Source organism: Triticum aestivum, chromosome 2A (genome assembly GCF_018294505.1).
Source record: "Triticum aestivum cultivar Chinese Spring chromosome 2A, IWGSC CS RefSeq v2.1, whole genome shotgun sequence".
NCBI lineage: Eukaryota > Viridiplantae > Streptophyta > Magnoliopsida > Poales > Poaceae > Triticum > Triticum aestivum.
This window is the reverse complement of record NC_057797.1, coordinates 768,796,855-768,812,308: the sequence shown is the minus strand read 5'-3', so window position 1 is coordinate 768,812,308 and position 15,454 is coordinate 768,796,855. Positions and strand designations below refer to the sequence as shown.

Below are 15,454 nucleotides of genomic sequence, written 5' to 3'. Positions count from 1 at the left end.
TTTATACCGATATGACCTAAACGGCAGTGCCACAAATAAGTTGCACTATCATTATCAACTCTGCATCTTTTGGTTTCAACATTATGAATATGTGTATCACTACTATCGAGATTCATCAAAAATAGACCACTCTTCAAAGGTGCATGACCATAAAAGATATTACTCATATAAATAGAACAACCATTATTCTCTGATTTAAATGAATAACCGTCTCGCATTAAACAAGATCCAGATATAATGTTCATGCTCAACGCTGGCACCAAATAACAATTATTTAGGTCTAATATTAATCCCGAAGGTAGATGTAGAGGTAGCGTGCCGACCGCGATCACATCGACTTTGGAACCGTTTCCCACGTGCATCATCACCTCGTCCTTTGCTAGTGTCCGCTTATTCCGTAGTCCCTGTTTCGAGTTGCAAATATTAGCAACAGAACCAGTATCAAATACCCAGGTGCTACTGCGAGCTCTAGTAAGGTACACATCAATAACATGTATATCACATATACCTTTGTTCACCTTGCCATCCTTCTTATCCGCCAAATACTTGGGGCAGTTCCGCTTCCAGTGACCAGTCTGCTTGCAGTAGAAGCACTTAGTTTCAGGCTTAGGTCCAGACTTGGGCTTCTTCTCCTGAGCAGCAACTTGCTTGCTGTTCTTCTTAAAGTTCCCCTTCTTCTTCCCTTTGCCCTTTTTCTTGAAACTAGTGGTCTTGTTGACCATCAACACTTGATGCTCCTTCTTGATTTCTACCTCCGCAGCTTTCAGCATTGCGAAGAGCTCGGGAATAGTCTTGTTCATCCCTTGCATATTATAGTTCATCACGAAGCTCTTGTAGCTTGGTGGCAGTGATTGGAGAATTCTGTCAATGACGCAATCATATGGAAGATTAACTCCCATCTGAATCAAGTGATTATTATACCCAGACATTTTGAGTATATGCTCACTGACAGAACTGTTCTCCTCCATCTTGCAGCTATAGAACTTATTGGAGACTTCATATCTCTCAATTCGGGCATTTGCTTGAAATATTAACTTCAACTCCTGGAACATCTCATATGCTCCATGACGTTCAAAACGTCGTTGAAGTCCCGATTCTAAGCCTTAAAGCATGGCACATTGAACTATCGAGTAGTCATCAGCTTTGCTCTGCCAGACATTCATAACATCTGGTGTTGCTCCAGCAGCAGGCCTGGCACCCAGCGGTGCTTCCAGGACGTAATTCTTCTGTGCAGCAATGAGGATAATCCTCAGGTTACGGACCCAGTCCGTGTAATTGCTACCATCATCTTTCAACTTTGCTTTCTCAAGGAACGCATTAAAATTCAACGGAACAACAGCATGAGCCATCTATCTACAATCAACATAAACAAGCAAGATACTATCAGGTACTAAGTTCATGATAAGTTTAAGTTCAGTTAATCAAATTACTTAAGAACTCCCAGTTAGATAGACATCCCTCTAATCCTCTAAGTGATCACGTGATCCAAATCAACTAAACCATAACCGATCATCACGTGAGATGGAGTAGTTTTCAATGGTGAACATCGTTATGTTGATCATATCTACTATATGATTCACGCTCGACCTTTCGGTCTCTGTGTTCCGAGGCCATATCTGCATATGCTAGGCTCGTCAAGTTTAACCTGAGTATTCTGCGTGTGCAAAACTGGCTTGCACCCGTTGTAGATGGACGTAGAGCTTATCACACCCGATCATCACGTGGTGTCTGGGCACGACGAACTTTGGCAACGGTGCATACTCAGGGAGAACACTTCTTGATAATTTAGTGAGAGATCATCTTATAATGCTACCGTCAATCAAAGCAAGATAAGATGCATAAAAGATAAACATCACATGCAATCAATATAAGTGATATGATATGGCCATCATCATCTTGTGCTTGTGATCTCCATCTCCGAAGCACCGTCATGATCACCATCGTCACCGGCACGACACATTGATCTCCATCGTAGCATCGTTGTCGTCTCGCCAATCTTATGCTTCCACGACTATCACTACCGCTTAGTAATAAAGTAAAGCATTACATCGCGATTGCATTGCATACAATAAAGCGACAACCATATGGCTCCTGCCAGTTGCCGATAACTTGGTTACAAAACATGATCATCTCATACAATAAAATTTAGCATCATGCCTTGACCATATCACATCACAACATGCCCTGCAAAAACAAGTTAGACGTCCTCTACTATGTTGTTGCAAGTTTTACGTGGCTGCTACGGGCTTAAGCAAGAACTCATCTCACCTACGCATCAAAACCACAACGATAGTTTGTCAAATAGACTCCGTTTTAACCTTCTCAAGGACCGGGCGTAGCCACACTCGGTTCAACTAAAGTTGGAGAGACAGTCGCCCGCAAGCCATCTATGTGCAAAGCACTCGAGGGAACCGGTCTCGCGTAAGCGTACGCGTAAGGTTCGTCCGGGTCGTCTCGTCCAACAATACCGCCGAACCAAAGTATGACATGCTGGTAGGCAGTATGACTTGTATCGCCCACAACTCACTTGTGTTCTACTCGTGCAAATAACATCAAACCATAAAACCTAGGCTCGGATGCCACTGTTGGGGAACGTAGTAATTTCAAAATTTTCCTACACACACGCAAGATCATGGTGATGCATAGCAACGAGGGGGAGAGTCTGATCTACGTACCCTTGTAGATCGCAACGGAAGCGTTGACACAACATAGAGGAAGTAGTCGTACGTCTTATTCCCGGTCCGACCGATCCAAGCACCGTTACTCCGGCACCTCCGAGTTCTTAGCACACGTTCAGCTCGATGACGATCCCCGGGCTCCGATCCAGCAAAGCTTCGGGAAGGAGTTCCGTCAGCACGACGGCGTGGTGACGATCTTGATGTACTACCGACGTAGGGCTTCGCCTAAGCACTACAACGATATGATCGAGGTGGAATTTGGTGGCAGGGGGCACCGCACACGGCTAAGGAACAATCTCAATGATCAACTTGTGTTTCTAGAGGTGCCCCCTGCCCCCGTATATAAAGGTTGCCAAGGGGAGGGCTGGCCGGCCAACTATGGAGGCGCAGGAGGAGTCCTACTCCTACCGGGAGTAGGACTCCCCCCCCCAATCCTATTCCTAATAGGACTCCCAAGGAGAAAGAGAGGGAGAGAGGTGGCCGGCCACCTCTCCTAGTCCTAATAGGACTAGGGGAGGGGGGAGGCGCGCAGCCCACCTTGGGCTGCCCCTTTCACCTTACCACTAAGGCCCAATAAGGCCCATATGGTTCCCGGGGGGTTCCGGTAACCTCCCGGTACTCCGGTAAAATCCCGATTTCACCCGGAACACTTCCGATGTCCAAACATAGGCTTCCAATATATCAATCTTTATGTCTCGACCATTTCGAGACTCCTCGTCATGTCCGTGATCACATCCGGGACTCCGAACAACCTTCGGTACATCAAAATGCATAAACTCATAATAACTATCATCGTAACGTTAAGCGTGCGGACCCTACGGTTCGAGAACAATATAGACATGACCGAGACACGTCTCCGGTCAATAACCAGTAGCGGGACCTGGATGCCCATATTGGCTCCTACATATTCTACGAAGATCTTTATCGGTCAGACCGCATAACAACATACGTTGTTCCCTTTGTCATCGGTATGTTACTTGCCCGAGATTCGATCGTCGGTATCCAATACCTAGTTCAATCTCGTTACTGGCAAGTCTCTTTACTCGCTCCGTAATACATCATCTCACAACTAACATCTTAGTTATAATGCTTGCAAGGCTTATGTGATGTGTATTACCGAGAGGGCCCAGAGATACCTCTCCGACAATCGGGGTGACAAATCCTATTCTCGAAATACGCCAACCCAACATCTACCATTGGAGACACCTGTAGTACTCCTTTATAATCACCGAGTTACGTTGTGACGTTTGGTAGTACCCAAAGTGTTCCTCCGGCAAACGGGAGTTGCATAATCTCATAGTCATAGGAACATGTATAAGTCATGAAGAAAGCAATAGCAACATACTAAACGATCGGGTGCTAAGCTAATGAAATGGGTCATGTCAATCAGATCATTCAACTAATGATGTGGGCTCGTTAATCAAATAACAACTCTTTGTTCATGGTTAGGAAACATAACCATCTTTGATTAACGAGCTAGTCAAGTAGAGGCATACTAGTGACACTAAGTTTGTCTATGTATTCACACATGTTTTATGTTTCCGGTTAATACAATTCTAGCATGAATAATAAACATTTATCATGATATAAGGAAATAAATAATAACTTTATTATTGCCTCTAGGGCATATTTTCTTCACGCACCTGGTGCACCATTAGTGTCAATTACATCTATAGCCCTTTTCCTAGTAGTGAAGCTAGCCGTAGGCCTTCCCGTCAAAAAAAAGATGTACTACCTCCGTCCTGGTTTATAACTTCCTTTTGTATTTTGTGCCAAATTTTGATTATAGATTTAATTAATAAAATATGAATGCATGTCTCCAAAAATCATATCGTTGGATTCGTATTTGAACATAGTTTTCAATTATATTATTTTTATAACATGCATTAACAATTTGTTAGTTAAATTTAAGGTCAAAATTTGACATAAAATATAAAAAAGATTAATAAATCAAGATAAGGGTAGTAGATGTGGATGTAGACGTGGAAGTATTTGTTTGCCGTGTTTAGTACCTTTGTATTTATTCGTGTATATCGCATATTATGTTTGTATGACTTCGGAGCCGTCTCTCATCTATGTATGTCGAAAATAAAACTCCTTTGGCATGCCCATCATGCCATGCTTTGACCGCTTACCCGGCCGGTGAAACACGAACCACACGTGCCCGCCCTTTGACATAATCCAGTGACCCCTGTTTGGCTTCGAGCACGGGAGTCTAATTTAGCCGCCCGGGTATACGACCCTTTTTGTAGGTTTTGCTTTGGATAATGGTTATGAATTTCTTTTGGGATGCTATTAATTGCCGGGTGTTCTACTCTTCCGTGCGGGACCGAAGGCCAGAACGACTGACACTCAACCCTTTCTGGGTTCAAGTGCCCATCTATTCACATCGGGGTTAGGGCGCCAGGATGACCGCCTCCCAGTACCTCCGGCACGTTTTAAGAGGGTGTACCTGCGATCCTGCAGCGGTAGCACAGCCCCCGGCGGCGTCAAGGTGAACAGGGCCGCGCGGTGCCGCCTTGAGATGGAGCTGGCCTCGCGCTCGTGCTTCTCGGGGGTCCACTTGCACGGTATTGCGCCGGCAATGGACCATGGCCTAGGATTTACTATCGACAGCAGGGGAGGGAGGGTGGGAGAGAGGAGTGGGCGCGGATGGGGGGCGCCCCCCCTCCCCCACGCGTGGCATTTAAAAGGACCATGAGCTGGTTGTTAGGGGGCTGCCATGTGGCCCAGTGCGAACACCGAGCGGACGCGCAACGCGACTGTCTTTTTTCCTTGTGGACCCAAACCCGACTCAAATTTGAGCTAGAAAATGGATTCGCGCAGATATAAAATAGACATAAACGTCAAATATGTCGCCGCGTTAGGTTGTGATTTCCGTCCACGGGAACCCAAATAGACGCAAGAGGACAAAATACGTCCCAACGTTGGAGTAGCCCTAATGTCTGTCCATTGGGTATGGCGAGTGACGTGAGGTCTGACCTTGGTCGTCGCCTGCCCAACGATGAAGAAAAATAAATCATACCTAAATCCAACCCGAATCCTATTTGGCGCTTCAGGGGCCAAATAGAGTGCAAATGGTATGGTGTGCACAACCCCCACTCGTTCGGAAGTCTAGGTGGGCTGCCGACCTTGCCTAAAAAAAAGTTGGGCTACCGACCGGTTATCACCACTCTACTGGTTAAGGTTCCTGCCGGTTTTCTGGGCTGTTTTTGGTAGTTTTTCAGTGTTTTTTATAAGTTTTTTTCCTTTTACCTTTTTCTTTTTATTTTTAAACTCATGTTTTTATTAAAAAAATCTATGTTTTTAATTTTGCACATTTTTCAGAACAGGTGATTTCATTTCAAATTCCTATTTTTTTTTTCAAAATTCGTATTTTTTTTCAAATTCATGATTTTTTTCTTGAAATCGATGGTCTTTTTTCAAATGCACTAAAATTATTCAATTGGTGAACTTTTTAAAATTCATATTTTTTAATTTTGAACTTTCAAATTCGTGAAATTTTTAAGTTTCGCTATTTTTTATAAACTATGAATTTATTTCAAAATTTGCGAATTTTCCAAATTCACAAGAAAAATCATTTTCGTGAACTTTTTTCCACAGCCATGAAGTTTTTTTCACTGTTAAAAAATTTGCGAAAATTTTCATGTTTCACTATTTTTTTAAATTTATGAATTTATTTCAAATTCTGTGAATCATTTGCAAAGTCAAATGTCAAGTGGTCAAGGGTCAACTTGGCTGACCCTTGACTGACGAGGCGAGGTCAGGGAACGAGCGACATGTACGTGAGGAAAAAAAAAACCGAAAAAACGGAGCGCGAGAGAGGGAAGCAGAGGGAACAGCTACATGGGCCGGCTCACAGTGTCGTCTTTCAGGCGCTAACAACTCAACGAACACGCAGCAGCCCAGCCCAACGCAACACATCGGCGCAGCACACGCCCCCGACGGAGCGTCGCACAGGGGACAGGGCACAGCCGCCGCCGGCCCCCGCGGCTCCGCCACCGGCCACCGGCCAGCGGCACACACACACTTCGGACGCCGCTCCACCGTGCTCCCGGCGGCGCAGGTCAGCCCCTCTTCCTCCTCTCATCTCCCCCGCGTGCCCGCCTCCTTCCCCGCGCACCCGTCTTCCCTCCCGCGCGCCGCCGTCTGCCTGACCCACTCCCACGCGCCCGTCTCCCTCTCCCATGGTAGATGGCACGGCAGCCTCTCCCCCCCATGGCTGCTACTTCCTGTAGCCAGTCCATGGCAACCGTCACCTACCCCCTCCCAACCCCTGGACAGAAACCCTAATCCCCACCCTTGATTACTATGCTATATAAATTGATGCCTAATTGCAAGTTGTGCAGGTGATGTTGTTGTATTCTTGACATGCAATCTTTCCAAAAACAATAATATATATTCACATATTGCATAGATTTAGTCTTAAACATTACATCAAAGTACAATGTTCATCCTATGACAAATGAGAAATTAAAATCTAGAGAATGAGCATCCAAACAAGCTTTAGAATTAAGCTTCTCATGCGAATTTCAGGTTTTGGTCAATTATGTCAACATCCAAACAAAAGAATTCGGGTGCAATGTCAGTGTCAGGGTCAAGGAGATCTGATATTGGGGCCAATTCAATTCCAAGGCCCTGAATATGTTATTGTCTATTCGTCTGTGGTGGCATAAATAAATCACTGAAGATCTTGTTGTTTACAGTTTATGTAAAGCAATTGTTGTTTACGGATGCTACTTATTAATGACATCGATTCAGAATTGAAATTTTCTGTCTTCTTCTTTAGCTTGGCCTCTCACCCAACAATTTGTTTGTAGCTCCACCACATTACCCTCCTGTAGTAGCCCCAAATACAGCATTACGGTTTAACTAGTTCACTTCAGTCACATACTTTTTCTAATTCCTACAATGTTGGGCATCAAACCAATCATGCTCTTCGAAATTTTAGTTATGATCTGTAAGTTATCTTGTAGGTTTGCAAAGTTAGTAGAGACCAATTCTAGTGCTGACACTGGTGGGAGTTATGTCTAGTTAGGAGCTGGCTGATCTTGTATGCAGTTTTGTCAGAAAATTTCCAGTTTGAGATTAATGTTATGATATCTGTCGTGCACTTTCATCATTATTGTTGAATTCGGGTGCGAAATGACCTAGGTTTCTTTATCTACCTCGCCTGCTCTCTGTAGGTGCTGCAAAGATGCCTCAGGTAATGGTGGTCGCGCGGAACTTCATGGACATGGTGGCTGCACTGCCTGCTGCCAAACTCGATATGCTCTACAATTCCGCCTTCATCTGTGAGGCTGTACTCAGGTTTCCAACCAACCCGTTATGCAACACATTTTGGCGAGGTCTGTTGCTGTCATTGTGATTTTTCACACTTTCACTTCTTCAGGTCGTTCCCACCGCTGGCAAAGAAGTACGTAATTCAGATGCTGTACGTGTCGGCACCGATGCCTGCTGCGGCTATGCAGGAGTGGGTGCTGGATGAGTATGCCTCCAAGCACAAGGTTGCCATTGATAGGCTGCTCCAGCTCAGGGTCTTTGTGGAAGTACGTGACAGGTAAGACCTCATCCACCTCTATCTGGTGCTTGGTATGTATGATTGAGATTTTTGAGAAGACCTTTTTAGCCTTCCTGGATCTGATCAACTAGCAAAGAACCAAATAACTGGAACTTACAAGCCAGAATGGTGATTTTTATTTGCCATAGTGACTCAGGGCTGCCAGCGCGATGCCATCTGTTATATCTTTAGCATACATGAGCGATTTGATCTATGGTGGATACCAAGTTGCTGAAATGATAGCGAAAACAAAATACTAATTAGAGGTAGTAAACAGTCTCTTGCTCCGTTATTTCAATGTCTACACTGTATAAGTATAGTAATAGGAATTCTTTAGTTTATTAGGTTTTACATCACTTGCATGATGCAAGTTAGTCTATGCAATTTCTAATTCACCTGCTCGTGTACTGTGTGCATACTGTGTAGTCTACAAATGAATCATGCAATTTCTAGCTCATTTTGTTTTGATGCACATACAGAAGGAAGGAGGTGAGCTACAAGATGAATAATAAGTTTCAGGCTAACATGCAAAAGTATTTGGTTAGTGGGTAAGTTTTTCTGAACTATTTTGTTGAATACAACACGGATATTTTATTCTTCTGTTTGAAGCTAATTGCTTATTGTCTCACTGTTATGATGTTTTCAACATGTTTTTATTCATCTTAGAATATGGAATCATTTTTTATTATGTTAGAAATCACCAGGATGGTGTTTAAGGTTTTACTGCTTTGGTTTTTGTTTCGTAAGTTCCATCAAAGTACTAGTTGGTCAAATTCCATTTCTTTCTGCTGCAGCGGGTGTTTGCCAAGGGAACCGCTACCAATCAGTGTCACTGGCAGATTGCCTACACTGGTGGAACTAGAAAATTATGCTCTTGATCAATGGGAGGTCAGGATGAGAAAGCTTATACTCTATTTTTTTCCATGCATGTTTTATTTTATATCATTGACCTTTTTTTGTTTGCTCATTGGGTCATACTGTTTGCACATTTGGTAGAATACATGTGTTCACTTCAACTAGTAATGCGTGTTCCTTTTTTTTACGGTAAAATAGTGCTTCTTGCTGCAATTGATCAACTCGTCTCAAGTTGAGAAAGGGACCACTTTCAGCTCGTCTATGATGAAGACGTTCCAGCGAGGTCTTCTGAGTTCAAGGTTCAAATCTAATTGCCCCCTTGTTTGACAATCAGTTGCGTATAAATTAGTGAGTAATGACAGCCAAATTTCATTTCAATGACATGACATGTAAAGTTAGCTCTTTCTCTTGCTAGTGCAACTAGGTATAATATGCAGTGTCGGTATGGACATAGTAATATCTAACAAAAATTAGACTAGTAAATTTAAGAAACCATGAGCTGACAGTAAATTGCTGTTTGTTTATGTTGATTGTTCATGTCTCCTGGTTGCAAAATGGGATTAACTGGCGATCCTAACAATTCATTCAGTTGACTGGCTTGATATGTTCGAATTTAGATATTTTTGTAAATCATGTGGATGCAGGACTTCTAAAGCCATAGCCCTGTTTTTTTCTTTCTTCTTCCTTTTCAACTGGCTGTAAGTTCAAATTTATAATGAATTCAATACCATGAGTTCATAATACAATACATTTCACAGGGATGGTGAAGCTGCAAAGTTAAGTGAGAATGGCTTCCAGTTTCTGGTCTGTGCTTAGCTCAATTGAACAAATTATCTGTCAGATTTCCGCCTTCAGTTCTCACTCTTTTCCATTTGTCTAGCTGATGGAGACAAATGCACAGCTTTGGTATATAATGAGAGAATACATTTCATCCGCAGAGGTATTGGTGTCATTTTATCTTTAGATGCCTTTTGATTTGACATGAGTATTTTTCTGTGCTGACTCGTATTTTTTTTTTGAATAGGAACGTGGGGTGGACCCCACAGACTTGATATCATTTCTATTGGAGCTTAGTTTTCATACACAAGGAGCGGTAAAGTAAAACATTCTTTTACAAGATCATGTTAAGAGCCATTCAGAAGTGAAAAGTTACCCAACCTTTGTCTGCAATGATCATTAAAGTCCTATTTCTCATGGCTCAGTTTTCTTTCAACAATAGTAGGGAATATTAATATGAGCAAGAGGTGTACAGACATAAATATTATTGATTTGGGGTTTGTTGAAGAGAGATCAATTGTAGCAGTAATACAACATATGAATTAGAGCATCTCAAAGATACTAAAGTATATTCCTGTATTTGTTCTGTTCTATCTAAGAGGCAGGGGCCGAGGGCCATCAACGTTTTTTCGCCAGATTATATTGTTGATTGAAGGAAATATTTAATCCCAGTGTTTAAAAGAAGTTAAAGGGCTGCAGGACTACATTTATCATATTAAATTTATTCTGCACATTTTTTTGTTCAGACCTTGCTGCTCGGTATGTTTGTTTCAACTTACAAATTGACCGCAAGTTTTCTTATCTCTCTGTTCATGTTTCAGGCTTACAGCCTAAGTACTCTGATAGAAGTCCAAAGAGTTGCAATTATGGATCTGATGGAGCTCGGGTTAGTCAAACTGCAGCAGGTAAAACTTTGAATTTTTTTCCTGGTCAGCTTGATAAATATGATTTGAAGAGTTAAGAATAACAGGGCCGGAAAGATAGCTGGTTCATACCTACAAAATTGGCTACAAATCTCTCATCGAGCTTGTCAGATTCAGCTGCCAGCAAAGAGGTTTAATAACATCCCATTTCCTTTGCTATTGCAGTTTTATGCTCTCCAGATCTTCTTCATAACTTCCACCAACTTGTCACCTAAGTGACACATAATGAAGATGAACTATTTTCCACCTATGAGTTGATAGTGTGATATTGTTGTGGCAGGGTATTGTGGTTGTGGAGACAAACTTTAGGTTGTATGCGTACTCTGCTTCCAAGCTGCACTGTGAAATTCTACGTCTTTTTTCAAGGTACATCAGCCGTCAGATGAGTGACATAACCTAGCTCGTCTCTGGCATTTTTACACTTTGGCCACTGCTAAGTAGCTTCAGCATGTTCCTAGTGCTCTTGGTTATCAATACGCGAAATGCTTGGTGCGCAGAAGTGTAACATTTTTTGTCTGTGTGTGTGTGCGCGCGCGCGCGCACTTTAGCAGTTCTATACTGCTTCCAGATTGTTTTAGGTTTTAGCAAATCTGGCAGAACTCCGTCGAGTGGCATTTTTCTATGCTAGTTCAGTTATTTGGATGATCCTGACAGCATTGGTTTGCTTTTGTTCTAGGCAGCAACTAGGGCTGTTGATCTTCTTTGTGAGATGCCTTGAATAAGCTAAGCAATGCCAACTTTCCTACCTGAGTCAAGTTCTAGATCTAGGAATACAAAAATGCAGCAACACTGGATTGCTTGTTAGCTTATTATAACCTAACTATGTATGGGCGTCCAAGATGCAAGGCCCCTAAAAAATGTTGAACCCAACTCTGCTTGTAAATCTAGTTATTGTCTTAACTCTCCACAATCAATCGAAAAGATTGTTGGCAGTTGCATACTGGTAGCTGTATTTTGTGAGTCCTTCATTCCCCTTGTGTTATATGGTCTTGTAGGGTAGAGTATCAACTCCCGAACCTTATTGTGGGAGCTATAACAAAAGAAAGTCTGTATGGTGCATTTGATAACGGGATCACTGCTGAACAGGTAATCATCTTGATCACACATTTCTACATGATTCATTGTTACACAGATACATGTAGTTATGCTTTTTTCTTTTTCTTTGTCAGATAATTTCATTCCTTCAGCAAAATGCCCACCCTCGTGTCATCGACAAAATACCTATAGTCCCAGAGAATGTTACAGATCAGGTAAGCACAGCAACCCATCCCTCATAGGCCAGACATCATCTGTTTCAACAGATACATAAAACTGAAGAATGCCAATTCTCCGATGCAGATTAGGCTGTGGGAGAATGACCGTAACAGGGTCGAGATGGTCCTGTCACATGTATACGAAGATTTTCCGAGCAAGGTATAAACCCTTCATCCACCAAACCATGCCAGTTCCTTGCGGATGGATAGTGTCTGGACAAATTTGAAAACCTGGACTCTGATTACCAATAAACTTACATCTGGGTGCCGCTTACTTGTGCAGGACATGTTTGAGCAATGCTGTGACCATGCAAGGGATAACGGGTACTTGCTGTGGGAGGACGCGAAGAAGATGCGGTTGATAGTGAACGCGGAGTTCCACCAAGAAATGCGGGAGTTCCTGCGCAGGCAAAGATGATCCAAGGGAAGTGACCATCTTGGAGAGAAGAAAAAAGCAACTTGTCTGAACCACACGCTCCTTCATGTGAGGAAGGCCTGAATCCACCCACCAACCAGACAAGTCTTTACAAGATCCATCGGCAGGAGGCAGCGAGGCAGAGTGGTTGTCTGTAGATGTTGAAATCATTTGAACTCGATGGTCGTAAATCGAGTGTAATCATATGTTTGATAGGTTCAGTCTGCAGTTTGCGTCATGCTAAGTGTAGGTCACAGAAGGTAGTGGATTATCCAGTTAGTCAAATCAAAATCGGATGAACTGTACGTGCTCCACTTCTCCAGTTCAGTTTTGCATGGAAGTCGCGTACAATTGTGATTGGCCTGTGTCAGTCAGTTTGGAACCAGACAAGTTTGCAAAACTGCATCGAGACAGGATTGATAATTTGGATTTTCAGTAAAGTGGTTTAGTATCTTTTTAACAAAATATGTGGGAGTTTATGGGTATTCACGCTCTGGTGTGTAGAGTTAAAATACAATGTGCACTCAATTTGATGTTCAGGCGTAGGACAATATACATGTACCAAAGTTGAAATATGGCCTCACATTAAACGAGTGTTCGGTATAGAAACGAAATTATATAAAAAAAACTGGTTTCAAATATTTGAACTGAAGTTCCACTTTTTGTTTGTTCACAACATCGAACGGCTCGTTGTGTTGACACCAAAGATATTGTGGCAATGGTCGTCAACTGAACCGGAGGAAAAACTGGCCGTCGTACAACTGAACTGGAGGCAAAACTAGCCGGCAAAACCGGTTAACATGGTTAGTACCAAATCCTCCTTAGATGATTGTTTCACTTTGTCATCCATATTTGTTAACTTGAGAAAATGAAATAGGACTTTGCCTATAAATGTGTGTTTGGAAATCAGACTTATCCTTATCCTATATTGTATAGAAAGAGGAAGAAACACTTGAATATTAGAGCAGTTATTGTCATTGGTGACGATGCGAAAGGAAAGAAACATGAATTGGTGACGGCTCCATTTTTAGATGGAAATACTCCTACACACCAGGATTAGGCCTCAATAAATATTTACCTTTTTCATCCCTCAATCCAAAACAGATTGGCCCATGAAAGATACCCGTATATATACGCCCACATAGGCGAGCATGTCATCCAAAGTTCATCGAGCTAACACACAAACATTGCAACCTACCACCAGACTTGTCCCACAACTTTGTCAACTCTTCCCTTTGAAATGGAGAGTGTTGCAGTGCTGATTGTTGGTGTTGGGCCAGCAGGCCTCGCAACAGCAGCATGCCTTAGCCAATTCGCAATTCCTTATGTCATAGTCGAGCGTGAGAGCTGTAGCGCGTCACTTTGGCGCAACCGCGCGTATGATCGCCTCAACCTGCATCTTGCAAAGGAGTTCTGTGAGTTGCCACACATGCCATACCCTGTAGATGCACCAACATACATACCAAAAAACTTGTTTGTGAAGTACTTGGATGATTATGTTGAGCATTTCAACATTCAACCGAAGTACCTCACCAGCGTGGAGTCATCCGCATATGACAATGATGAAAAATGTTGGGTCATTGTGGCAAAGGACATGTCAAAGTGCACCACAGTCAAGTTCACGGCAAAGTTCCTTGTTGTGGCAAGTGGTGAGAATAGTGCAGAGAATATTCCAATGATCCCTGGACTAGAAAGCTTTCCAGGTGATGTCATCCACTCCTCAAGCTACAAGTCAGGCAAGAGCTACTCTGGCAAGAATGTATTGGTCGTTGGATCCGGCAACTCCGGGATGGAAATTGCTTATGACCTTGCGATCCATGGTGCCAACACATCGGTTGTTATACGAAGCCCGGTATGTACATGAACTATATATTTTCATTGGGTGCATGAACGCAAATTCTTAGTATAGTTACTAATAGAAGAGATGCAATTTTAAGTGTTATTACTAATAGGAAGTATTTCACATAGAAAAGGAGATGAACTGTATTATATTGCACACAAACAACTAAAAGACTAGAGGAACCACATGACAAAAATTGAATTCTTGAAAGAAGAAATTCTATGCAATTTTATTTATCATGCATACTTCAAAAGAGGTGTGACATTTTTGTGGTTGCAGATTCATGTAATGACAAAGGAATTAATTCGTTTGGGCATGACACTTGCTCACCATCTTCCATTGAATCTAGTGGATAAACTCCTTGTGATGGCAGCGTATTTAATATTTGGAGACCTGTCACGACATGGCATCACAAGGCCAAAAATGGGTCCAATGACCCTCAAAGCAGAATGTAACGCCCCAGATATTACTTTCCCAATTTGTACTCCAACTCTTGCCGTTTTCGGCATTAAGTTATATTTATTTCTCGAGTTCGGGTCTTTGTCTCCGTGTGTTGTTTTCGTTTTCATGCATCTCATATCATGTCATCACGTGCATTGCATTTGCATGCATGTTCATCTCATGCATTCGAGCATTTTCCCCGTTGTCCGTTTTGCATTCCGGCGCTTCGTTCTCCTCCGGTGGCCATTTCTAGCTTTCTTTCGTGTGTGGGGATTAAACATTTCCGGATTGGACCGAGACTTTCCATGCGGCCTTGGTTTACTACCGGTAGACCGCCTGTCAAGTTTCGGGTCATTTGGACTTCGTTTGATACTCCAACGGTTAACTGAGGGACCGAAAATGCCTCGTGTGTGTTGCAGCCCAACACCCCTCCAATTTGGCCCAAAACCCACCAAACTCTGCTCCATCGTCTCGGTCGTTCGATCACGATCGCGTGGGCGAAAACCGCACCTCATTTGGACACTCCTATCTCCCTCTATGCCTATATATACACCCCTCCCTCCAAAAAATCTCGGATCCCCTCCGTCCCTAACCTCAGATCCACCTCCACCCGCGGCGCACCGGACAAGGTCCGCGTCGACGGACGTATCCAGATCCGCCTGCGCCGCCACGTGTCGCTCCGTCATTGGCCGCGCCGCCCTCGCCCCACATC

The 15,454-nt window shown here is 43.0% G+C and overlaps 1 protein-coding gene and 1 pseudogene across 1 annotated transcript; both read left to right on the top strand.

Moving 5' to 3' along the window:
- The first annotated feature begins 6,569 nt into the window (after nt 1-6,569).
- On the top strand, nt 6,570-12,901 carry LOC123191074 (general transcription and DNA repair factor IIH subunit TFB2). Its single transcript, XM_044603840.1, has 16 exons — nt 6,570-6,744; nt 7,865-7,988; nt 8,071-8,238; nt 8,718-8,786; nt 9,033-9,126; nt 9,292-9,392; nt 9,852-9,897; nt 9,974-10,033; nt 10,118-10,186; nt 10,692-10,775; nt 10,841-10,924; nt 11,074-11,159; nt 11,789-11,879; nt 11,963-12,043; nt 12,132-12,206; nt 12,330-12,901. Exons 2-16 carry the CDS (start codon nt 7,876-7,878, stop codon nt 12,462-12,464), a joined length of 1,356 nt encoding a protein of 451 aa, XP_044459775.1. The 5' UTR covers nt 6,570-6,744; nt 7,865-7,875; the 3' UTR covers nt 12,465-12,901.
- Nucleotides 12,902-13,701: 800 nt separating this feature from the next.
- LOC123186607 (probable indole-3-pyruvate monooxygenase YUCCA10) overlaps nt 13,702-15,454 on the top strand; it is a 33,703-nt pseudogene continuing 31,950 nt past the window's right edge.